Below are 27,648 nucleotides of genomic sequence, written 5' to 3' on the forward strand. Positions count from 1 at the left end.
AATTCTTAGAATATTTTAAGACCAGCTCACAAGGCTTTGATTTAATTGAGGAAATTGGTAAATAGAAATAGAAGATTTTCGAATAGTTTTTCGAGTTAATGAATCCCAGAACTAATTTACCCCGAAAATTTTGATTAGATAATTAAATAATAAAAACAAATTACTAACCTTTGACACAAGGAAATCCTTTTCATCAAAATGTCGGCCAAACATTTTTGGTGATTCCCCAGGTATTGGCTCAATTTTAATGCAAACTTCTTGACCTTTACGCGCACTACCCACTGCTTTGTGATTATTTTCAATACTAGTAACAATTCCCAGTTCGACGAACTAAAAATAAATTATTGTTAATTGGCAAGTTATTTATTTGTTTTTTCAATTATTGTTTGAAAAAATATTTTTATAACAATAATAATAATAAGTCACCTCTTTACTTGGCACACAAATGGGCGTTCCTTCTTTGACAATACCTGCTTCTACAATGACTCCAACAACGATAGGATCACGTGAATTGAACACAAACTGTAATCAAAAACATTATCTACTAAATGAAAAAAAAAAAAAAATGGTATTTCCAAAAGATAATGAAAATTAATTATCTACAGCTCTTATAGATGGGAAACGATCATCAGTTAAAAATTGGTTTTGATTTCCTAACCATCCCCCTCCCCCAAAAGTGCCCTTAGTCGAATGATTTCAGAAAAATGTTTCCTATAAAAGTTATAGAACTATTTATGAGCTATAATTATACCAAGTTTCAAGAAAATCGAAGAAGCGGTTTTAAACAAAATGTTAAAAAAGTGAAAAATCTATTCAGTAAAGTGGTACTTCCGGTGCACCCATTTTGACCAAAACTTGACTGTCGCTTCCTCTGGTGGCACCTGAACTAAATATCAAATTTGAAATGTCTACGATTATCCGTTCCGGAGATATAGTGGATAAACTAACTGCAGAGAAGTGAATTCAGTACAAACCTAGACCATCAAAGACCGATGGGTTAGAGTACAGCAAATTCCAGGAATTACTAGATCTCTAACCCATCCTGCCTTAGCGCCGTCTTTTTAATATTACATTTTTCTCGTTTCTCTCGGTCAAGCCGAATGCAATTTTTATCGGCAATTTTCGGCTCAGTTGACCATGATTATTAACTTTATTTCCAATTTAATATTTAACATCTAATGAGCACACTCACTCGAATTCCTGTTACCACTACCAATGTAGTTGGGTTTTCTAGTAAACTAGTATTTTTACCAAATAGTAGTTACCTTAAATTACACAATATATTATAATAGAGCTATTTTCGAAAATCTAACTATTTTAGATAAGATACTCTTACTTAAGAATAAATAAACAAGTAGGAGAAAATAAAAAATACAATCTTTCCCTATTGGGACTAACAAAGTTTCACCTAGCTCTCCAGTTATTTCACTTTAAGCTAACCTAATTAAAATTGAAAGAATTTAAATTTCAGATCTAATAATTATAATCAAGATAGACCCCTCGATAAAAGAGGATTTTTAAAAAAAAAAAAAAAAAAAAAAACGCCTCTTATAGGTGTTTTTATCCTAATCATAAAGTAGTGAACACGGTTAACCTTTAAATTATAATAAAAATAAAAATTATTGCCAAAAAAGATAAAAAGAAAACAAACATGTATCTTTAACAAAGATAAGTGAAAAGCCAATTCTTAACAGCAATAAAAAGAGCAGATTTTACTACTTTTAGGCAATAATTTTACAACCATGTTAACAAGATTTTTATTTAATTTTTTTTAGTTCATCGCAATTCTCATATTATATTAAATTTATTTGAAGACTGTAAAATATCAACATGGTGTTTTGTCCCCGTTGTATTATGTTTATATATAAACATTTTCTTTTTTTATATATTATAAATAATAAAAAAAAAATATTTTAAAAAGTTAAAACCATCTGGTTCCCCTACAATATAAAACGCCCATATGAAATTCCAGAAATGCCAGTAATCTCCAACCCACTTAGGCCCCACCTGTTAGCTTTGTACGTAGGTTTTGCTTGCTGCCGTGGGAAGCACACTAAAGAAACAATTTATAACTATCAATCCCAAGGTTTAAATCCTTATATCATTGATGTTTCCTTCAAAAAAATTGCTTCTTCAATTACAATTTGATATTTTATCTAAGACTTTTATAAAATAAGAAATCAAAAATATGTCTGGCATCTGGGAAGCCTTCTTAAAAGACTCGCAAGGCATTCATATTGAGCAAGACGCTTCATATTGAGGGAGAATCGTTGCAGATCATGCTATTTCTGAATTTTACCACTAGAGAAGGTGACAAACTTTGGGTAGCCATCATTTCTGTAAAGAAACCATTAAACCCACTACTTCTGTGGACTTGGGAACGCTTCATACTGCAGGAGAATCGTTGCAGATCATGCTATTCCTGAATTTTACCACTAGAGAAGGTGACAAACTGTGGGTAGCCATCATTTCTGTAAAGAACCCATTAAACCCACTACTTCTGTGGACTTGGGAACGCTTCATACTGCAGGAGAATCGTTGCAGATCATGCTACTCCTGAATTTTACCACTAGAGAAGGTGACAAACTTTGGGTAGCCATCATTTCTGTAAAGAACCCATTAAACCCACTACTTCTGTGGACTTGGGAACGCTTCATACTGCAGGAGAATCGTTGCAGATCATGCTACTCCTGAATTTTACCACTAGAGAAGGTGACAAACTTTGGGTAGCCATCATATTTCTGTAAAGAACTCCTTTACCCAGTACTTCTGCGGGCTTGGGAACGCTTCATACTGCAGGAGAATCGTTGCAGATCATGCAATACCTGAATTGTGCCACTAGAGAAGGTGACAAACTTTGGGTAGCCATCATTTCTGTAAAGAACCCATTAAACCCACTACTTCTGCGGGCTTGGGAACGCTTCATACTGCAGGAGAATCGTTGCAGATCATGCAATATCTGAATTGTACCACTAGAGAAGATGACGAACTTTAGGTAGCCATCATTTCTGTAAAGAACCCATTAAACTCACTACTTCTGCGGGCTTGGGTACTCTATTTTGTTGTCAGGAGAATTTGAAACATAGGTGAAGTTGAATTCTCTTACATCAAAATATTACATTTACCACTGCTGATGGATGTAAATCCGAAACCGGTCAGGAATTTACAATTACAAAGCGTAAATTATTCCAGAAATGGAAAATGCCTTTTTTTCTGTACTTTTATTTGGAGAAAACTGAATTGGCGGATCAAGGTCAAACTACTCCACGGACCTTTCTTCACTAATCATGCGCAAAGTTTTAGATTATGATGAGTCGAAAACAATGTCGTTCATTTCACCAGATTAACAATCTCATTAACTTATTTTGCTACTATTAAAGTTGTTTTAAAGTAATGTCTATTTCTTCAGATGGGCTTTACGATACAACCAACTACCAAACTACGTGTCGTAGACAAACGCGACAAGCAATAGTACTTTACTATAAAGTTCTCATATTTAACATTAAATAAAATCCAAGGCCCAGACCGGGGGAATCGAACCCAATACTGCATATTAGCTTTACGGGCCTCGCTTCTAACCGCTCGGCTATCGTGGCGCCTTTAAAGTTATTTACATACGCAATTTAGAAAAAGAAAGTATTTCTTTTACAACAATTTTTTTTTAAGCGTTTGACATCCAAATATATTTTAGTTTGTGGGCCAGTTTTTCACGTACTTTGGAGGGGGGGCTTTCTCTTTAATTAGATACAAGAGAAAGTAAAAAACAAAAATGTAAATTTGACATTTTCTAAAATAAAGAATACAATGCGAGCCCATGTAGGGACTAGATTCGAAATTACGAGTGTGGGTGCCCGGACGTCAATATGCGGGTATGTGTTAGCTTAGGTGAAGGATACTTAATTGGGAATATCGTATCATGTGGGATGATGAAGGGTATTCTAGGAGATGATGGGGAAGTAACTAGCACGGAACTTGTATTAACTAAACTACAGACTCAAATATGATAAATGTAATTTAAATGATACAAATTCAAGGATAAATTTATAAATACAAATAACGTTTATATATTTATCTAATCATTCTAACATTTTAAAGGTGAATTGTTGCTAGCATCATTATGATAACTTAATTGCATTATAAACTAGCAGAAGTTTATTTTCAATAATTTTTACTTCAGCCTAGGATCTCGCTTGAAGACCCGCCATTGCACTGTTACGGCAGTCACGAAAACTGCTGACATTTACGTACCACCAAATTTAATTACTAGAGAAGGTGACAAACTTTGGGTAACCATCATTTCTGTAAAGAACTCCTTTACCCAGTACTTCTGCGGGCTTGGGAACGCTTCATACTGCAGGAGAATCGTTGCAGATCATGCAATACCTGAATTGTGCCACTAGAGAAGGTGACAAACTTTGGGTAGCCATCATTTCTGTAAAGAACCCATTAAACCCACTACTTCTGCGGGCTTGGGAACGCTTCATACTGTAGGAGAATCGTTGCAGGTTATACAATACCTGAATTATACCACTAGAGAAGGTTATCAACTTTGGGTAGCCAACGTTTCTGTAAATAACTCCTCTACATCCTACTTCTGCGGGCTTGGGGACTCTATTTTGTTGTCAGGAAAATTGGAAACATAGGTGAAGTCGAATTCTCTTACATCAAAATGATACACTTCACCACTGCTGATGGATATAAATCCGAAACCGGTCAGGAATACAATTAAAACGATTGCGACAAAAATCAAATGACTTAAAATTTGATGTAAGTGTAGAAGACAAGTTAACAATTCCACAATAAAGCTGGCCATCCAGTGTACTACAAGTATGGAACACCAAACAGGATGTACACAGCCCACTCGTCATTCTCATGTACATCCTACATCCAAACCACAAATGTAACACCTGTTTTCATTGCATTTACTTCGCCTTTCGTAATATTCTCTACGCTTGTATACACTCAAGGATCGTTCATTGCTTATTGAAATTTCTGTTCAGCAATTTAATTAAGAGGGATGTACTTATTTTAGAGTATTACTCTTCGGGAAGAGGGGAGTCAATTTATTTAAGAAAAATACAAGGAATACTCTACTAAGAGGAAGTATTGTTATCCTGCAGATTTTGGATTTTGAATTACCACCAGATATATCCGTTTTGAGGACCTCTAAATCCAAATTTATTATTATTATTTTTTTTAACGATTTAAGGCGCGTCAACATCTAAGGTTATTGGCACCCGGAGCTTTTTCCAGTGCACTGCCGGCCTCCGGACAGTGTTCTCTCGTTACAGATAACACTGTCCATCACCGGATAGTGAGCTGTAAAAAGCTCCTAGGAAGAGAAAATCTAAGGGTCAGCAGCTTGAATTCGAACCCGGGACCTCCGCGTGGGAGTCCAGTACGCTAACCGCATAGCTAATCCCTACCCTTTGCTATTACTGTTATTATTTTTTTAAAACGAGTATTGTTACGTCTAACTACCAAATTAAGGATCGTGGACGGAGGCGAGAACTAGCAAACATACTTTAATCCAAATTCTTTTTATTAACCATTAAATAAAAATCTAAGGCCTAGACCGGGGAGAATCGAACCTAGTACCACAATACATATTAGCTTTGCGGGTCTCGCATTTTACCGCTTGGCTATCGTGGCGCCTCTGCGTATTTGTTATATTATTAACTATGGCTATTTAATTTGAAAAACGTAAAATTGGTGCAATCTATTTAATTGATTTAATTTTACGCAATAGACTATTTTTATTAATTTTAAATTAATAAAATATATACATATTGCATAAACTGCCTAAATTGATTAGACGTTTCAATTAAATAATTAGGCATTAGATAAAATTTTGTCTAGCACATTCTGCTTTATATATTTGGATCAATTTATTATGATACAATAAAAATATTGCACCTATTTGATTGGAGATGTCAAGGTTAATGCCCAGTTGGTGTTCCCCTCGGCCAGGGTGATATAGTCGCCGCAGATTCGCTATTCCCCTCTGTATCACTCGTCTGTCCCTCTTGTTTATAAACTTGTTTTGTTGCTATTCCAGCTTCCGGCCGTTAAGCCTGAGTTGTGTAGGCAACAATCGCACTTTTTTTTTATACACTTATATATATATATTTTTTTTTTATTTCATTTATACGAGCCATCGAAGGACTAAATCAATGTATTTTCATTGTTCAGTATCAAACAGGACACAGGATATGACTTTATGAATGTGTATTTCCTGTAATATCAGTTTCTTAGTATCCCAGTTGACTATTCTTTCTTTAGTTTTTACTTTCGCTTTTAATTGGAATTGAAAGTACTGCGACTACGTCAAATTTTACTAATATTAGTGTTAAAAAAGTGAGGTTTAAGGAGGTAATCAAATCAAGGATAATCTAGCGAGTGAATAACACGAGTAATTAGGGCGTAAGATGAACTGTTACTAGTTTTTGACATATGGAAATAAAAGTTGGCTTCTGCTATAAAAAAAAAAAAACGAACGTCCGCCATTTGTGACGATAAAAATTCTGAGATTGAGGTGGGTGTAGGATAAAGAGGGCCGTAAAATGGGGCAGACTAAGGAGGCGGCAGCCCCGTGGACAAATTCCAGAGGGTGCTAAAGTCAGCTTAGAATTTTTTTTTTGGATTATTATAGTTAGGGTAACGATATACAGGGTGAACCAGTAAGTAATGTCCACAGGCCTACTGTGTGCAGGGCATCTAAAGTGGAGTTCAATGACGTATTGGCCAACTTCATATTTTCCACTGTTCTTGAGTGACGTCACTTTAATTTTTTTCCCTAAAAACGTTACTTTTTTGCAATAAAAATGTTATTACTCAGAAAGTTTTAGTCCGAATTCGATTCTGATGACACGGTTAGAAAGACGGATAAATTTTCTAAAAATTGAGACCATTTCGAAGCATAAGTTATTCTCCAAACAGCCTCAATCTTCCTCCTGGATACTGGAAAAATAAAAGTAATCGAAAATTTTTGAAGAAAACTCATTAGGCCCTCATGTGATCATTATCAGACCTAGGTGCTGGCCACTTTTTAGTAAAAGTTTCCTTGTCTGATGGGCTTTCAAACGGTATATCATTTGCGCAGGATTCCTTTTATCTTCGTATGAGAAACTTACGTTTGTTTTGCAAGAAAAAACGTGTTCACGAGCACTCAACAGTGTTAGTTTATCAAGTTGTTTAATTCATTGAAAAACTCTTTTAGATGGACCAGTAGTCAATTTTTTTTTGAAGAAGATTGTCTTAAAATAAGGAAGTCAAAGGTTACAAATTGCACTTTAAACATTTACATCTGATCTCTCTAAAATATTTGAGAAAATGTAGGGAAATATTTTAAACAAGTACTATTTTTATAATCGATGGATAATTTGCTTAGTTTCAAATAGGGTACAATAGAAAATTTTGAAAAAGCAAGTCTAACAGATAAGGGAAGTTTATTTGTAAGACACCTAGTTGTATTGGTTAATTCCAGATTCCGATATAAGGATTATCTGTTTGTGGGTTGAAAGGGTGGTTAAGTTAAGGCTTGTTCACATTCTTATCTTTTTCAACAGTGCAGTTGTGTGTAAAATTGTAATTTGTAGTAAATACAAACTATATGAATTTTTGTTCAAGTACTTGTTTTCTCTTCTAAACTCTGAACATGATTACTGTTGTTTCCAGTTCACTAACCAGGTCTAAATATCCATACCAGACGAATAATAGTTTTATAAATATGGTTTTTATGTTTGCTAGAAATGGCTCTATCTTATTAATAATTAATAATAAGTATAATGTAACAGTTAATAAAATGTGAATTTCTGCCCCCAAAACAGTAACAATACCATAAAATGTATCATTTGTGTGTAACCAGTAACCATAATACCAGACCAAACTGCATATATAATACTCAATAAAAGCTAAGAAATAAAAATATATACGTTTTACGCTCATAAAACAGTGGCTTAAATCTGTAAAGATATTTTACTGGTTGTTAAATATTACTCTTTAAAAATTATTGTCAATAAAATTAAAATAAAATAAAAAATCATTTCAACTAACTTTAGTAGATTAAAATAAGTACAGCAATAAAAATAAAGATTAATATCAAAATAAGCGAACGATGAAAAGAACGAGAATTAAGATATTGTAGGAGAAATGAGAGAATAACATAAATTGTTTATAAAGATAGTTCATTTTCTACTAAATTCCCTAATTAAATAGTGCACATTAAAAGAATACTGGAAAGGGAATTGCATCCAGTATCAGGGTAATAAAAATAAACTTGCGGAGCTAGCAACCATAAAATAAACTATTTAATTACAATGGTACAAAAGCAAACCTAATCTCTTTATCACTTGAAGGAAGTTACGGTTTTATAGCGTTCATAAAAATAATGCCCATTGTGAAAGTAAAAGGAAATGTTTTAACAATACATCATACTAAATTCATTGCAAATAAATTTTGAAAGCCTGTACGTCTTTCTTTTTTGGATTAATAAAAGAAAATAAAGAAATCAACAATTCTAGTTTAAGACGCCTGTCTCTTCTATTGCAATTACTTAATAATGTTTTGGCCAAAACGGAGAGGATCCCCAGATTTGAATAATACTTTCTGGGCATAAAGCAAGGTTTTTGATAACACCTTTTGAGAGGTTGTTGAAAGAATGTTGGTTAAAAGAAGGGTGGATGGAGGGAACAACTTTCCGTTGGATGTGGACATGTTGCTGCCAACTAGAATAATCGAGACTTTAGGGGGCCGACGCACTATAAAGCACAGTAAAACTGAAGGCTGTCTTCTGGCAAAGGGTACTTAATTTCTAAGGTGGTTCCTGGTATCCCAATCTGTGAAATCATTCAACATGGGTATCTGAAAAAGATGAGTCTGAAACGTGATGGCACCAATAAAAACCTGAGGAGAAGTAGAGGAAATTCCAATTCATCTCCTGTGAGATGCCATTAAACAACAGAAAGAAAATTTAGACCCCTGGAGGATAGATAAGCAATTGCTAGAGAAGGATATACCTTCCTTGGAATACACGCAGATCCTGGAATTCCTCTGATAACTAGGATTTGAGGGGGGAGCTAAAGGGAATCTCCTGAGGGAGGAAAAAAACAGGAGAAAATCCTACGGGAATTCGTTATTGTGATCTAAGCGACATCTAGTAAAGAGACACAGTGGACAGGGATGCCATCCATGCGAGTCTAGGACCTCCACTAAGCTGAGAGTTCTTGCAAATCTAGTGCCTTGAAAATTATGTACTTGGATATATTGAGAAGATAACCGGAAGAAAACAATTGTTAAAGGAAAAAATAAAATGGTAGGTTTTTCTAGTAAGATTAAGGAAAACAAAATGAATGCTACCAATGTTCTAATCCAAATCCTACCAATGTTCTATGTCAAATCCTATCCATATTTTAATCCAAATCCTACCAATGTTCTATTCCAAATCCTACCAATGTTCTATTCCAAATCCTACCAATGTTCTATTCCAAATACTACCCATATTTTAATCCAAATCCTACCAATGTTCTATTCCAAATCCTAACAATGTTCTATTCCAAATCCTACCAATATTCTAATCCAAATCCAACCAATATTCTATTCCAAATCCTACCCATATTCTAATCCAAATCCTACCAATGTTCTATTCCAAATCCTACCAATATTCTAATCCAAATCCTACCGATGTTCTATTCCAAATCCAACCAATTTTCTAATTCAAATCCTACCAATGTTCTAATCCAATCTAATTTAAGTTTCGTAATACTACTATATGTTTCAGGTTAATGGCACACATTCCTAGCGGGAGAGAAGTTAATAACTTTACTTTCAGCGAACCTGGAGGGCACCAGTTCTTTGATTCCAAAACCAAATTACAGTACTATCAGTGAAGGAGGTATAACAGCTTGCAGGAAATTTCCTTACAGCAGACAATCATCATAACGAACAACATCCGTAAATTTAAAAAAAAATAAATGACATCAAAGGTTTATTGAGGGAAAAACAAAAAATCTGATTTTTGGATAGGAATTAGTTTTACAGTTCTCTGATTTAAACGAACATTTCTGAATACTCGTATTGTTCTTAGCGACAGGATATCTGGGAAATTTTGTTATCAAGCTAAAGCAATTTTATCAAACTGACGTCTATCAAATATCTACTAGTTCTATTGATAACACATTCAAACGCCAAGATACCCCTTGACGTCATAAATAAAGTGGATACTTTATTATATTTTATTCCACCTTTTAACTTTGGCAGTTTAAGTGTAGGCTAGTTATTTTGAGTAGTAATTGGATTTGAACGTTTTGAACGTTTCCCAGACCCAAAAAAAAGTTATTATAGAAGTGATTTTACCTATATCAGGCATACGTCTTTTACTATGTTGGATTCCAGGAACACAATTACAGTTACCTAAAGTCATTACAGAAGTGATTTTACCTATATCAGGCATACGTCTTTTACTATGTTGGATTCCAGGAACACAATTACAGTTACCTAAAGTCATTACAGAAGTGATTTTACCTATATCAGGCATACGTCTTTTACTATGTTGGATTCCAGGAACACAATTACAGTTACCTAAAGTCATTACAGAAGTGATTTTACCTATATCAGGCATACGTCTTTTACTATGTTGGATTCCAGGAACACAATTACAGTTACCTAAAGTCATTACAGAAGTGATTTTACCTATATCAGGCATACGTCTTTTACTATGTTGGATTCCAGGAACACAATTACAGTTACCTAAAGTTATTACAGAAGTGATTTTACCTATATCAGGCATACGTCTTTTACTATGTTGGATTCCAGGAACACAATTACAGTTACCTGCTTGCACAGTGCCTTTGGTAAGATTTCCAAGGATAGATTTTGGCCCGATAAATGTTCCTGACCAGCTGATCATTAATTTCACCACTCCTGATGCCAGCATGACCCAAGCATCTTTCTTTTAAATGACAATTTCGATGAGGAAGTTTCCCACAATTTGTAAGTACTATGAAAGCAGCTTAGTTATCAAGAGAAAATATGGATATCCTTATTTATAAGGCCACTTCTCAGGATTTCCTCTTGTTCAGCATAAATTTCATTCCGGAAAATAATGGGATACAAAAAATCTCTTACTTCACCCCCAAAGAACCCATCACCAGAGGTCCAAAAAAAAAGTCACCTCGATACCGCAGTTTAAGGGTCAATCAAAACTATATCTTAAGACAATTAGGTTCCTAGTTGTGCTTAAACCCAAACTTACGACCGTAACCTTGCTAAATTATCACGACACGCCTGGTGGAGCACATATTACTCGAAAGATACCACCAGAAAATGTGCTCAAACAATACAAAAACTATTTAAAAACATGAACTACTTGAGTAATAAATACAAAAAATATGAACAAATTTTGTTGTTGCTAACTAACCTGAGGAAGAATTCGCAGTTTACAAGGGAATACAGCGATTGTTTTATATTCTTCTCGTTTTTTCGCTTTCAATTCTTCTCTATATGCGATAAATTTATCAAATAAATGATAAATAATATCGGCTTGAAAAATTTTCACACCTAAATTATCGGCCATGTCTTGCGCATCACGTTCAATCTTTACGTCAAATGCTAATATTACAGCGTATCTAAAAAAGCAAACAGTTCTCAGCTAACAACTTATATATAAGCTAATATATACATACATGAGCCGTTCGCTGCACAACTCGATCAACTTCATAAAACAACATAGTTTTTTATAATTCCTGTTTATAATATAAATTCAAATACATTTACCGTTATCATTTGGAGTCTGCTACTGAATTTGAGTTGAATTATTGATAAGATTTACATTAGAGCACTGAGTTAATTAAAATGGTTTCTGTAATATATTATTTATTATTCAATGACCAAAAATGTTTTGTCGTTTAATGGTTAATCTTTATTATTTGGAAAATTTATTATAAATTATAAATTTCAAAAGTTATGACTGTACCAAGTGCTTTGACACTTAAATTTAAGATATTTCAAAAAGTGGCATTAATCGATTTGTGAACGGCTCAAATACTTTATTATTTATTTATTTTTTTGTACGAGTATTACGCACTGTATGAGAAAGAAGTAGTACTTACTGGCTGTCATGCTCCAACATGGTGGAGGCTTTTACAACGTCCTTCTTCACGACAGGTCCTATCCTGATGTTAGCGTACTGCAACAAAAGAGTAAGTTTGATTGTACAATTTATTTTTTGGTACGAGAAGGTCGTGTGAGTGTGCTCATTAGATTTTTTTCTAAAATAGTTTCATTAAAATGTATTGTGTAATATAAACCAACCACTAAAACCAGGTAAAAATTCTTGTTCACAAGAAAACCTAACTACATTGGTAGTGGTACTAGAAAGTCGTGTGAGTATGCTCATTAGATATTTTCTAAAATAGTTTCATTAAAATGTATTGTGTAATATAAACCAACCACTAAAACCAGGTAAAAATTCTTGTTCACAAGAAAACCCAACTACATTGGTAGTGGTACTAGAAAGTCGTGTGAGTATGCTCATTAGATATTTTCTAAAATAGTTTCATTAAAATGTATTGTGTAATATAAACCAATCACTAAAACCAGGGAAAAATTCTTGTTCACAAGAAAACCTAACTACATTGGTAGTGGTACTAGAAAGTCGTGTGAGTATGCTCATTAGATATTTTCTAAAATAGTTTCATTAAAATGTATTGTGTAATATAAACCAACCACTAAAACCAGGTAAAAATTCTTGTTTACAAGAAAACCTAACTACATTGGTAGTGGTACTAGAAAGTCGTGTGAGTATGCTCATTAGATATTTTCTAAAACAGTTTCATTAAAATGTATTGTGTAATATAAACCAACCACTAGAACCAGGTAAAAATTCTGGTTCGCAATATGATCAAACAGCGAACGTATTAATAATAAAAGTTGTGTGAAAGTGCGTGTTAAATGTTAAATATTAAATTGGAAATAAAGTTAATAATCATGGTCAGTCTAGCCAAAAATTGCCGACGAAAACCTATCGCATTCAGTTTGTTAGAGATATTATAAGAGAAAGAGAAGTGATGTTAAAAAGGCGGCGCTAAGGCACGATGGGTTAGAGATCTAGTAATTCCTGGAATTTGCTGTTCTCTAACCCATCGGTCTTTGAAGGCATAGGTTTGTACTGAATTTACTGCTCTGTAACGAGTTTATGCACTATATCTCAGGAACGAGAAATCGCAGAAACCTCAAATTTATATTTCGTTCAGGTACCACCAGAGGAAGCGGCAGTCAATTTTTGGTCAAAATAGCTCCACCGGAAGTACCACTTTACTGAATAGATTTTTCACTTTTTCAACTTTTTCCCAAAAACCGCTTCTCCGATTTTCTTAAAACATGGTATAATTATAGCTCACATATAGCTCAATAACTTTTATAAGAAACATTTTTCTAAATTCATCCGATTAAGCGCCCTTTCGGAGGAGAGGTAGTGAGTGGTCAGCCCGGTAGAATGCCAGTTCGCTGTATATGTTCGTAATATATGGACTTATTCTTCACTGAACAAATATTTTGTAGCTGAAAATGACCAGCATAAGGGTCTGTGACATCTAATCAATTCTAAACAAAATTAATGAAAAATTACTTAAATAATATTGTTATAAAATATGTATAAAACTCATGCTTTTTCGAAAGTTTCTAAATGGCAGAAATTACGAGCTGAAGTTTGAATGAAATGTTGGGCGCTGCTTTGTGTACCTTTTGTCGTTCAATCAACCCTTATACTTAACTTCTTAAACTGGATTGCCCACAATACTTATTCATACCCAGAAAAATAAGAGTTAAAAAAAAAAGAGCCTCATCTATGGGAATCATTATGAACAAATAAAACAGCGATAATACGCCATAATTAGGAGTGCCATATGTTTTTGTAAATATTAGACAAAAAGAAACAAGGCGAGCGATTTCAAATGTATATTTTAAAGATAAACGTTAAGACTTTATATAAGTCCCAAAAGAGAGAGAAAGATATATATGGGCCACTCAATAAAACGTACTGACGAACCAATATACAGACGTACGTATATACACACACAACATCCAAGCAACATAAAGACGTAGGATGTAGCAATGTGTATACTCTTATAAAAGCTATATATCTGCTTTCTCAATAAGTGAGTGAGTAGGTAAAAGAGGAAAAGAATCGAGTCCTACGTGGGCGGTGTTTTAGAGACCCTTCTACTTCAATGACTCTTTTCTCTTCCTGACTTTTTTACACCCATCCCATCACATCATTTACACAACATTCCTGTATTTCCAGGAACAAATAAACTATATTATTATTATTATTATTATTATTAAATCTAAATTGTTGGAAAAATAAGTTTTTGTTTTGATTTGATTTTACAACTAACTAGTAAATAAATAGAAAGTTCCCCTAACTAAATACTTACAATTAATTAAAAACAGTACAAACATTCCAGGAACAAATACACCTACTACCTTTATTATTATTATTACTATTATTATTAATAAATCTAAATTATTGGAAAAGATAACTTTTTGCTTTCATTTGATTTTACAACGAACTAGTAAATAAATAGAAAGTTCCCCTAACTAAATACTTACAATTAATTTTACAATTAATTATAAACAGTACAAACATTTTAATTTCTCTTTCTCTACTAAGTGGATGTACAGTAATCGTGCAATTTTTTTTTTTTTTAGTATTCACTGGAAAAATAATGTTTGAAATGAGGATGCCCAAATTAGTTGTTAGGTCAGTAATGGGCAAACGTTTTTTTAGGAGCGGGCCAAAAACTAAAAGGAAAAAAAATTGACGGGCCATAATTTAATAATTTTTTGATTTAACAAAATACAGTAAGCGTGTAAGACATTTTTATAATATCAAAATTCAACTAATGTGATATATGAAGCTTCGTGTGTTTTGGTAATAATAGTTCGTCATAATTTGGTGCAAATTGGGACGTAGTTATTTCTACTGCGCTGTTCATTCCTCAATCTATTTCTGTCACAGCTTTTTCTAAGTTTCATTATTGAGAAAAAGCTGCTCAAAAATATTATGAAGATGCAAACATTTTCTCAAACAAATTCTCTAAGCATGAGATATTCAATTTGAAAAAACTGCATTTTGACAAGCCCTTGCTAAACTTTAATTTTGGAACAATTAGAAATAATTGTTTGAGATGATAATTAGATTGGAGTTCAATTAATTCAAGTTGTAGGTGAGGTTTCACCACTTCACTGTTTACATTAAAAGGAATACTGAAAGTATCATCTAAATCTTTTTCTATTGCACTGATGTCTTGAAATCTTCTTTCAAATACGCCAAGAAATAAGTTATCTTCATAATTCCTAACCTTGTCTTCAAAATTTCCAATATTACCCCAATTTTTTCAGCTGGTACTAAAAACTTGAATGTTTATATTGCAAATGTAATTGTTATTTTTAATTATTAGTATAAAATATGTGACGGGCCGGATTGAACCTTTCACTGGGCCGTAGTTGGCCTGCGGAACGTAGTTTGCCCCATCACTGGTCTAGGATATTCCCTGAGATCTTCCTGCCTCTACTGGATGGAAGGAAGAAGTAGAGAGAACCTTCAGCTACTCGGTAATACCTATAGAAAAGCTATTATTTAAGGATAACGATGCTGTATTCACATTTTCTGAAAATCACGTTGTTTTTTTTTAAGATTCATATTTTGGACCTCAATCTGGTATAAATTTTGGAAATGTGACACCCTCGCAAGTAAGTGCAATTTCAAAAAAAAAAAATACAAGCCACAAAAAAGAATAAAACAATCATTTCATTTATAAAATAGAAACAATAGAATAGAAGAGCAAACAACGGATGTTATGACACTGTAAGCGCACTCGAACTGCATTCATAATGTACCATGTTTACAATATATACATACTTATCAGGCGTAAAGTGGTAATGTAAGAGGCTAACATTGGAAGCATAATTAATTAATCGATGTAGATAGAGGTGCTGCTGCAACACAATAAGGATAAAACGTGTTGCAGCCTCGTGCAGTTATGCTTAATTAAAGTGCAGTGATTGGATTATAAAGGGTAATTTAATTTTTCAAAATACTTTTATATTTATTACTTTTGATTAATGCGCGAGACGATCAACATTTTGTGAAATCGAAATCTTAACAAACACTATATTTATTAATCTACCTCTGACAATGAATGAGAATCCGAAACCGGTCAGAGTTACAATAAACATGCGTACTAAGATAGTTAAAATTAGTGACATTATACAGAACTATTGAATGATTAAGGATATTAACCGTATAAAGTAATCTTTACTAAGGACAATGATCTATTGCCGTAGGCGCCACGGTAGCCGAGCGGTTAAAGGCATTGCCCACTAAGCTAATATGTATTGTGGTAGTGGGTTCGATTCCCGGTCACCTAGCCCTTGGATTTTATTTAATGATTAATAAAAAAAAATTCACAGTAAAGTATGTTTGCTAGTCGCCTTCGTCTACTAATTTGGTAGTTGGACGTAAAGCCGGCCTGAAAAAAATAGGGCATTACTTTACTTTACATCATTTATTGCCCTTCACTTCTGGAACCGCCACAGATGATGGAGAAAAAGGATGTTTACAAAGCAAAAAAAATCAATATAAATAAAGCACAAAGAATAGAGCATAAAAATATGAATGGAAAGAAACTGGCTATTTATATTTCCGGTTCAAAATGTAACTAACAAATGAATGAAAAGGTAAAATAAATAAATAAATAAAATAAAGATAAAAATGTATACGTATAATAAAAATTTCTGTGGGAAGTAAAATGGCGTAAAAGTGCAGACAGAAAGCGGCCTCTGCTCCTACAGGTGGGTATGGACAAGAGCACGGTGTTGGCAAGCTGAGAAAGGAAATTGTGTAAAGAGGAAGGCGCGCCCCAAACTAGTGTACATTTTGGGCTCGTCCAAGTGGGCTAAGCTTTGGTGGTATATATTGGTGTGTGGGCCCAAATAATGTTCTAACGTGCCCACTAAAAATTGCAAAGAAATGTAGAACAAACAAAATTCGATGTCATTTCGCCATATGCTCCTTAATTCCAATACCTTTCGACTAGAATGACAGAATGACAAAGAGAGAAGGGGGAGAAGGGGGGGAAAAGCTTGTATTTTGTCCAAGGAAAATATCCCTTAAAGATAACGAAAACAAAACAATAACAAAAATTAAATAAAAGAAATTTAAGAAACAAACTAAATAAAAGAAACAAGTTAAGCTTTTTGAACTGTTAACGAGTGGCAAATAATGAAAATCCGGAACCAATCCGAAACACAAAAACATGTTACCATCAATATCCGGAAATGCACTTGCACATAAAGAAAGTGAGGTAGGGAGGAAGGAAATCTCAAAGAATTGATTTTTTTCCCAAATATGGATTTTGTAAATTAGATGAAATCCCAAATTCAAAAATCCACTATGGCAGAACAACTTGCATCATTTTACAAAAGAAAAAGTAATAGGAAATTACTAAACATTAAGGAATTTAAACTTAAAAAAAACAAAACAACTAACTTTGTCTTAATGATAAAAAGAATTAGATGTGGTAATTAGTAAGAAATAGGGAGTTATTGTTAAAGTTGAAGCTGTAAACCGGCGGCAAGTTGTAGGCAACGTGTGGGAAGATGGTACACCTACTTGAAGAAGTCCTACACTGTCGGCTAATTCGACTCTCCATTCATATAACGAGGACGGCTAGTGGAATTGTGTTTAGATACAGGGAAAGACCCCCACATATAACTCCTAAACTTAGGCTCGTAGGAGCTGAAATGTGGTGTGAACGAACCAGTCTTTCTCCACACCTCCATTCAAAACTAAACTTACATAAACAACATCTTAATATTGGGTAACCCACCCAATTAATATCAATTTCCCATTAAGTCGAATTCACTTAATCCATACTTAAATCTCTTTAAATATTCATCAAGGCCAAAATTATTGTAATTAAAACAAAAAAAAACATTTGCTGTACAGTGGTCGCCTTTATCGGTGAACAATGTTGAAAGTAGTATAACCTGTCTGAATTGTTCTCAAAAGACAAAAAAAACAAAAAAAAAACAAATCACAAGGACCCAATTTTAGATGATACTGATTGGATAATTTTTCTTTTTTCCGCTAATGGCAATGGCACAAATTTACTGATTAAATTGAACGAGTAAGTTATATAATTTTTCAAATAGGTATACCTTCTAAAAACCCAAGATGTCCAGTTCGAATCCTGCATGTAGCAACTTTTTATTTATTAGAAAACAAAATTTTAATAGTAAATTATGTGCTTCCGCTTCCCTTCTACGTCACCTAATTAGGTAATTAAGACATTAAGCCCCGCCCGAAAAAAAAAATGGCGGTTATTTATTTTAATATACAGGGTGATCCATTTAAAACGTACCAATCGCTAATAACTTTTATAGGAAAGTGGAATTTCGAAAAAAAATACGAAGTAAACTATATGTTTTTTTGGGTCTAGTTTTAAAAAAATTTCACCCCCGATGCTGTATCTTCATTTTTGGCGGAGTTACGGCTAAAAACCCGATTGGGGTTTTATAAGAATTACTGGTTTTGACAATGACTATGAAAACTACATAAAAAAACTGTGAAAAATGGCGTTAACCCCGAATCGATATCCCTAATATTAGTTGAGATATTTAAGATCAAAGTTACAATTTTATCTATTCGTGAACGGTTTTCGATATTAATTTTCCACCAGAAATACACGTTTTGGGAGGTCCTCTGATTGCAAAAAATGTCATTGGTGATGCAAAGTAAAAAAATAATAATAATTGAAAATTTAAAAAAATGTAGTGTAATGTAATGGTTGTGGGTGAGTCAGGAAAAATTTGTTTTACCATCAAATAAATGTATCACCCTGTATAAAATACTTCTTTTTTTTTACAACAGTTAATTATTATCACAGTATATGTTTGGGAGAGTGATTCGAGAAATTGTCGAAATTCCAAAAAAGATTTTTTAAAGTAAAAGTTTCAAATAAAAGGATAAAGTAGAGTAACCATAATCTATAAACAAATAGGGAATATATGGATTAAATTATGGAGCAAAAATACATGTAAATATTAGTTGCTACAATGGTTTTATTGTATTTTGTGGAAATATGAATTTAATTTCATCTCAGAATAATTTTAAATTAAAAAGAACTATTAAATAAGAAATTTTAACCTTGTGTTAATTTGTAAAATGTTGCAATATAAAATATGTTTTCCAAGTATTAAAACTTGTCTTCTTTAATCACAAAAATAATAAAAAATAATTAATGACATTTTCAAAAAAAAAAATAGGTAGTCAATGATTACAAGTTGAGCTACTTAAGAGTTACATAAAATGAGCAAAATTCTCTCGAGATTAAAAGTAATATTTGTCTTGATTTCTCTATCTCTATGGATTCGATTGAATTATGGATTATTACAAAATAACAGTTAAAACAAATAATTTGCAAAGGTTCTCGGAAATACGAAAAAAAACTATTTAATTTTTAACCCATTGAAACAAACCATATTATATTGTTCAAATTATATTATGTCAATTGAATGAAGTGTACATGGTTTTGATAATTTATTAATATCTGAGCACAACACAATCTTTTCTCAGTAAAAATAGTAAGAAGGACTGTTTCTTTGAAAACAATTGTAGTAAATACTTGTGAAAATTGAAAATATTAATAAATAAATACAAAAAAAAAGGGATTAACGAAAATAATAATAAAGTAAAACGACAGGAAAGAACAGTTAACATTCTAAATCACATTCACTCATGCATATTTACAAACATACACTAAGAAATAGAAGAAGAATAGTTTATAGTGATTGAGGTCGTCCTTGGAATATCAGCTCTAGTACACTAATAGTGCAAGTACGCGTACTGAGTACATTAGATCGGCCCCTGTATTTACTGATAACTATTACATATACATCTCACACACACACACACACATGTACCCCCATACAAAAACCTACTAATACTAGTATAGATTGCTTGGCAACAATGAAATTCTTATTTTTATTATTATTTATCCTTGAACGCATTTAGCTTATTAATGAGAATCCTGATTGACGGCTTACCACACTAATCTTGATTTAACTTCCAATATTATTAGATTGGTGGGAAAGTTTTGCAGGTTTTAGAGGGATTATACTTTTTGAAACTGTATAACACAACCTACCAGTCATCTTTAAACTCAAGTAAAACAATTTTATAGTTTATTATTAAAAAATAACATTCGCAGTTATTATTAACTCGGTAAATCACAGCCCGTATTTGATAAAATTTATAAAAATCAAAGGCTAAAAAAGTCGTGTGAGTGTGCTCATTAAATGTTAACAATTAAATTTGGAAATAAAATTAAATAATACTGGTCACTTGAGCCGAAAATTGCCGACAAAAACCGATCGTATTTGGCTTGTTAGAGATAAAAGAGAAAGAGAAGTGATGTTAAAAAGACGGGCCCCTAAGGCTGGATGGGTTAGAGATCTAGTAATTCAAGGAAATCGCTACTTTTTCCTACAAATTTGCTTTGCTCTAACCCATCGGTCTTTGACGGCTGAGGTTTATACTGAATTTACTTTTCGGTAATGAGTTGTCTATTCACTATATCTCAGGAACGAGAAAACACAGAAACTTCAAATTTGATATTACACTCAGGTGCCACCAGAGGAAGTGATAATAAGTTTTTGGTCAAAATAGGTGCACCGGAAGTACCACTTTACTGAATAGATTTTTTACTTTTTAAACTTTTTTTCAAAAACCACTTCTCCGATTTTCTTTAAACTTGGTATAACTATAGCTCACAAATAGTTCTATAACTTTTATAAGAAACATTTTTCTTGATTAATTCAATTAAGGGCGTTTGGGGGGGGGGGGTTTGGGTGGGTCAGTCCGGTAGAATGCCGGTAATAAATGGTCTTACTCTTAATGGTAGGAATGTTTCTATATAACTGAAATTACGAACTGAACTATCAATGAAATGTTGGTTACTTGCGGATTGTGTACCTTTTTGTCGTTTAATCAACCCTTTTACTTGACTTCCTAAAGTCAAGTAAACTTTTGGTTAAGTAGATAAACAAGAAAGTGTCTGATTTCTCTAATACCCCAATAGAATTTTATAGTTATTATTTTATTAATAAATAAAATTTATCATACGAGGGTCGTTTGAAAAGTCCGTGCAAACTCAGAGAGATAGCACCACTGGCGCGTATCGAGGTTATGTTTAGTTAGTAGCATCTCTTGGAAGAACACACACCAAGTTTCAGCCAGATCGGTCTGTTTCTTTGTGTTTGGCATTCGTTTGAATCGAGGAAGTCGAGTGATTTTCAAAAAATGGACGAAAAAGAATTTCGTGTGTTGATTAAACACTACTTTATGAAAGGCAAAACGCCTCAGGAGACTAAAGAGAAGCTTGATAAACATTATGGTGACTCTGCACCTTCGATTAGAACAGTTTATAAGTGGTTTCAAAATTTTCGGAGTGGCCATATGGGCACAAGTGACGCTGAACGTTCTGGACGCCCTGTTGAGGTTACTACTCCAGAAATCATTGATAAAATCCATGATATGGTGATGGATGACAGAAGAGTGAAGGTGCGTGAGATTGCTAGTGCTGTGGGCATCTCGAATGAACGGGTACATAATATTTTGCATCAACATTTGGACATGACAAAGCTATCCGCAAGATGGGTGCCGCGATTGCTCACGCTTGACGAAAAACGAAATCGTGTGAAGTGTTGCAAGGACGGTTTGCAGCTGTTCCAGAAGAATCCGCAGGACTTTAAGCGTCGATTCGTCACTGTGGATGAAACATGGATACATCACTACACTCCTGAGACCAAAGAACAATCTAAACAATGTGTTACCAAGGGGGAATCTGCGCCAAAAAAGGCGAAGACCGTTCCTTCGGCCGGAAAGATTATGGCGACTGTCTTTTGGGATTCGCAAGGAATAATCCTCATCGACTATCTGGAAAAGGGTAAAACTATTACAGGTGCATATTATTCATCGTTATTGGACCGTTTGAAAACCGAGCTGCAAGAAAAACGCCCACGATTGGCCCACAAAAAAGTCCTTTTCCATCACGACAACGCACCAGCTCACACCTCAGCAGTTGTGGTCCCAAAATTAATGGAAATAGGGTTCCAACTCGTTTCACATCCCCCCTATTCTCCAGACTTGGCTCCCTCGGACTACTATTTGTTCCCCAATATGAAGAAAAGGCTGGCGGGAAAAAGATTTTATTCAAACGAGGAGGTGATTGCAGAAACGAATGGCTATTTTTCAGACTTGGACAAATCCTATTATTCGGAAGGGATCAACAAACTAGAGCAGCGTTGGACGAAGTGTATAAGCCTAAAAGGAGACTGTTGAAAAATAAAAAAGGTTTACCCCAAAAAATTAAGTAGTTTTTATTTTTGCACGGATTTTTCAAACGACCCTCGTAAAGGAAGAAAAATGTTTTACTAACGCATAAAAAAAAGTAATTCTTGAAATAAAATGAACCTCTTAAAACGTGCCAGACGGTCATAAAAGGAACTATTATGATGTCATTTCATATGTTAGTTTTTTATTTAATTTTATCATTCATTGACTGAAGGAAATGAACAATGAATTATTTCATTCACAATTTGATTTAATTTTGAAACAAAGTTATAAAAGAAAATTGTAAAAAGCTTTCCTTTTTTGTGAGAAAGTATTGTTTAGTAATCGTTTTCTAATTTTGTTTTTCTAATTTTCTGATTTTGAAAGTCGCACAGAAATATTAGTTTTAATTAATTTCCCGTAAGGAGGAAAATGTGGTTTTTACAATTGGCCTCTCTGCCTCTCCCTGCATATTAATAATAATAATTAATAATAATATTAATAATAAAGGCTTGGTATGAAGCATTTACATGACTTATAATATTTTACTTATAATAAGTAATAATATTTTTATTAAACTATATTTTTTCAAATCTGAAATTTTAATTAATTATTAAATTTCCTATTAATGTTACACAGGTGATGAGGCCTCCTAAATATTATTAAATCCAACACTTTATGGGGTAGCATAATTCATTAAAAATTCTGAGCTACCTTAAGCAGCATTTTGTTGAGACAATTAATGAAATGAGATTACGGAATTAAAGGAAATCGTTAAAGCTATTGAAAAACTGATTTAAAAAAAAAATGATTCTTCGTTTCCGAATATATGCAACAGAAATATTAAATTTAAACATTCTGCGGAATACACAAATACTGACGGATAGACCGACATAGAGATAAAGAAACTTTGATTTTGTCCTGGTACAACATCCCCTTAAGGACAAGAGCAAAAATAAATTAAATAAAACAAATAAACATGATTAGCTCAGTGGTAAATTTTTAAAAATGTGCTAAAATAAATAAAAAGCCTTACAAATATTTACTAATTACGCAACAATTATAATTATTGGGTTTTTAATACAAGTATTAAAGTAAATAATAATAAATATTAATTTCCGCAATCTTTGAATAGCTGCATTAAATAATAATACAATTCCGTTTTATATGATGCTATTGTTGATTTATTAATTAAAGATGGAGGCAAAGAGTTCCAGAATAATGGGGATTGAGTTAGGAATAAAGTTTTGCAAGTAACTATTCCGATTGGTAAGGAGGTAAAGAGTTCCAGAATAAAGAGAATTGAATTAAGAATAAAGTTTTGCAAGTAACTATTCCGATTGGTAAAGAGGTAAAGAGTTCCAGAATAAAGAGAATTTAATTAGGAATAAAGTTTTACAAGTAACTATTCTGAGTGGAGAAATATAGCATTAAGTGTCGACTGTTCTGGTGTTTCTAAGAACTAACTGGGCTTTAATGGCTGAACATAACAAGTAAATATTGAGGGTGTTGATTTCTGTTTCAAGAAATTTCAACAGCCAACCAAGAAGTTAGGGGATAGATAATATGTTCATCGATTCTTAAATTTAAAAATAAACAATAACACAAGAGAATTCAGAGATCTTTGCCATTTTAGATTCAGCTCTGCTGTTAAAGCAGTCAATTTACGCCAATGAACAGTAATCGAAGTGAGGTAATTAGTAATGTTTAGTGTTATGGACAGAACGTTTTGATTATATTTTAGTTGGTAAAACGTTTTTGATTTTTTTTTTCCCAGAAATGTCACTAACATGATTCCATGATAAAAGTATTTTTGATTGTGACACCCAAACATTTGGCGGATACCACGTATACTATAATACGGATCTTATCTACAGTAATTTTCAGAATTGAATTAATATTTAATTATTACCTATAAAAGAGTGATTGTAAAGAGCGAGGATTTGAGAGAGGAAAGATTAATATAATAACCACTTATTTGTGACTCAAGAGGTTCATCAAAACGGATATTAATGATAAAAAAAAAAACAAAGAAAATAATTAAAATGTGGAAATCTCATTAAATTAATACAAAAATATTTTGTGTCTGGCGCGCGCGGTAAGAGTGTATGACGAATTGAATTGATAGTGTGTTAAGATGAGTGGGCGTACATTAAAGATTCAGTCTGTAGAATATCCGGGATGTATTTCCTGTAGCCATCAATATTCTTTGAATGCCAGCGGTACCCGTATTTGCTCACATAAAATATCACTAAACTTACAATATCTATATTATAACATATTCTAAAGCAATATATTTATAATATTTATCTATATCATTCGTTAAAAATGCACCATTATTGTAATGTTACCATTACTTTGATTAAACTTTATGTAAGTCACAGCGAAATAGTTATTTTAGGCAAATAGCATAGGAAAGGCAAATATTTTGTTTTGAAAATGAGGTTAGGTTGGCAGTACCGTATAATTTTTTTTTTTTTTATGATTTTAAGGCGCACAAACATCTAAGAATATTGGCCCCCACTGGACAGAGAGTTGTAAGAACCTCAATTGTAAGAGAAAAATCTAAGGGGCCAGGTAGCTAGATTCGAACCCGGGATTTCCGCATGGGAATACAATACGCTAAGCGCATGGCTAACCCGTTCCCTGTGTAATACTGGATCATATCTTTGATTTTATTCATTGTAGCATGATAATTGTTTCCCTGACCAATTTCGAACTTTAATCTATCGTCAGAGAGGTAGATTGATCCTCTCACTACACCTTTCGGAGGCTGGCAGCACCAATGAATCCAGATGACGCACTTTAAATTAAATAACAACAAAATTATAATTTTCTAACATCTTTTTATTATGTTGCAATATTGTAATTATTAAAAAAAAAAAGTAAAGTAATCGCCTATTTTTGTCAGGCGGGGCCTAACGTCCAACTACCATTTACTAGGTGTCGTAGACGGAGGCCACCAGCAAACGTACTTTACTATTTCACATTTAACCATTAAATAAAATCCAGGGCCAAGACCGGGAATCGAACCCAGTACCACAATGCATATTAGCTTTGCAGGTCTCGCCTTTTAACCCGCTCGGCTATCGTGGCGCCTGAGAGTAATGATTATTTGAGAGGGATGACTACATATGTAAAATAATGGAAATGAATGTTTATTTCCATTTTTTTTATAATAAAAGAAGTTCTGTGCAACTAGGGCTTTTATTTTCTTTAAAATCGAGTGCCTCAAAGAGTTAAATTGGAAATTAGAAATAAATTTCAGATTTTTTTGTTTTTTCCCAGAAAAGTCTTAAATTTTCTCTTAGTATTTAAATCACAAGTTTTTACTAGAATAATTTTTTTTGAGTAATTTTGTTTTGGGCATTTTGAGATGTGTTTTAAATGTTCGTAGTCAACAAGTCGATAATTTTAGTAAGAGATAAGTACATATGAGTGTTCAGAACTGATCAATTTTTTTTCCTCCCAATTAATATGGAGCAATATATTGAACGAAGTATGAAACTAGAAATTTGGATTTTTAAAAAATGAGGAAGGATGTACATCCGGTATTATGAAGAGAAATATTGATCTAGGTATTGGGATGCGAGCTGCAGCATAAGATTTCCCACCTGCTTTCTTTCCCAAGCGGTGGGGGAAGTCTCTGTGAGAGGATATGTTGTGAATGTGTGTCTCAGAACGGAAGTAGCCGACAGAGGAAGTGGTGGAGGCAGGCCCCACTTCCTACTTAGTCCTTTGCTGACTCACACATCATCCTTTGACATCATAATATCGCTCGGCAGTTCTCTCCTCCTCCTCCTTCCACCCCTTTTTGTTCATCCTACATCATGTGCACTTCCAAGAACTAACCTTATTTCTTATTGTGTACACTAAATGAAGTTGAAGGGAAGCAGGATATGTACCAACCAGTAAAAGCATACCCACACAATGTAATAGAATAGAAACCGGATGTACTGGACATGCTCGAACTTTCTCATTCTACGGTCATTTTTACTAAATTACCCGCTCGTCATCAACCAATACATTATTATGTTCAATTTTACAATATCTTACTTTAATATAGTTTATTGTAATTTAGTGGTAAGTTTACTTAGTTAAGTAAGGTGTGAACACTAACAAAGACTATCTCTGTCAACAATTCTCGAGTTGTTCACTTATAAGAGAAACAAAAAAATCCAAAGGAGCCACGTCACGGTAGCTAAGCAGTTATTCAATTCCATAAAATTTTCTAAGTGTGTGGTCTTTAATTAAAAATATAACCATATATTATAAAAACATTTGGTATAATACTAAATATTAGTTAGGCACCACAATAGTCGAGCGGTTAAGAGGCGTGGCCCTATAAAGTTAAAATGTATATTGAGGTACTGGGTTCGATTCCCCCAGTCTAGGTCTTCGATTTTATTTAATGATATAAATTTCTAAGTTAAGTATGTTAGCTATGCGCCACTGCAACTGATTGGCTGTAAGGCCTATTTGAAATAATTGGCGTTACTTATGCTTGTATTTTAATAATAAATAATAATAAACTTCCGGTGATGGACAGCGTTGTCTGTAACGAGAGAACACTGTCCGGTGTTACAATCAACGCATTGCGTTATAAGCAACAAGGGTAACAATAATCAACATATCACACATATCAGAGTGGAGAAGTTACCCAGCGGTAACACGCCAAAAACATTTTAAATTCCACTGATTTTCTTCATTAGAGAGGAGATCGCGAGGCCACTGTCTTTTAAGACGTCTAGGTTGAATGTTAAGATGGAATTTTCTGTATCGTGTTTTTACAACTTGTGTGACGAAAGGAATGTTCAAGTCTGTGTGAATGGTTTGATTGGTGACGTAGAAAGGAGCGTTTAACTATAGAGCGAAGAATTTTAGACCGCAAGGACTGGGATCCTTTGCAGATTTGAGCGTTTTGATTGAACCCCACAGTTCGATGCCATAAGCCCAGACTGGCTTTAATATACTTACATAAGTCTTTTGTTGTCTAGAGTGAGTTTTTATCTGTTGTCGAGTAGTCTTTTCAGTTGTCGGAAGCGTCTATTGAGTTCTGTTCTCTTAAGTCGTGTATGAGGGTTCCCAAGTAAGTCTTCTGTCAAGGTAAAGCCCAAGGCAAGGGACTACGTTCACTACTGGTAAAGAAATAAGGCAGGAGGTAAAAGTTTAGGTAAAAGACAGGAGGAAGAGTGATGCGTCGAAGAGTGAAGGTTTAGTTTAGTTTCGTTCAGTTTGATAGCCCATTTTTTGAA

The 27,648-nt window shown here is 33.4% G+C and overlaps 1 protein-coding gene across 2 annotated transcripts in view; it reads right to left on the reverse strand.

Annotated features, from left to right (window-relative positions):
- Positions 1 to 27,648, reverse strand: part of eIF5B (eukaryotic translation initiation factor 5B) — an 89,937-nt gene that overhangs the window by 37,590 nt on the left and 24,699 nt on the right. For both annotated transcript variants that reach the window (XM_074142248.1, XM_074142247.1), the window contains 4 exons: positions 12,108 to 12,184; positions 11,417 to 11,624; positions 427 to 522; positions 169 to 330 (listed from right to left, as the gene is read on the reverse strand). In XM_074142248.1, coding sequence (XP_073998349.1) covers positions 169 to 330; positions 427 to 522; positions 11,417 to 11,624; positions 12,108 to 12,184 — 543 coding nt within the window. The remainder of the gene's footprint in view (positions 1 to 168; positions 331 to 426; positions 523 to 11,416; positions 11,625 to 12,107; positions 12,185 to 27,648) is intronic.

This window comes from Rhodnius prolixus, unplaced genomic scaffold (genome assembly GCF_049639745.1).
Source record: "Rhodnius prolixus isolate KJV_2025 unplaced genomic scaffold, Rpr scaffold_6, whole genome shotgun sequence".
NCBI lineage: Eukaryota > Metazoa > Arthropoda > Insecta > Hemiptera > Reduviidae > Rhodnius > Rhodnius prolixus.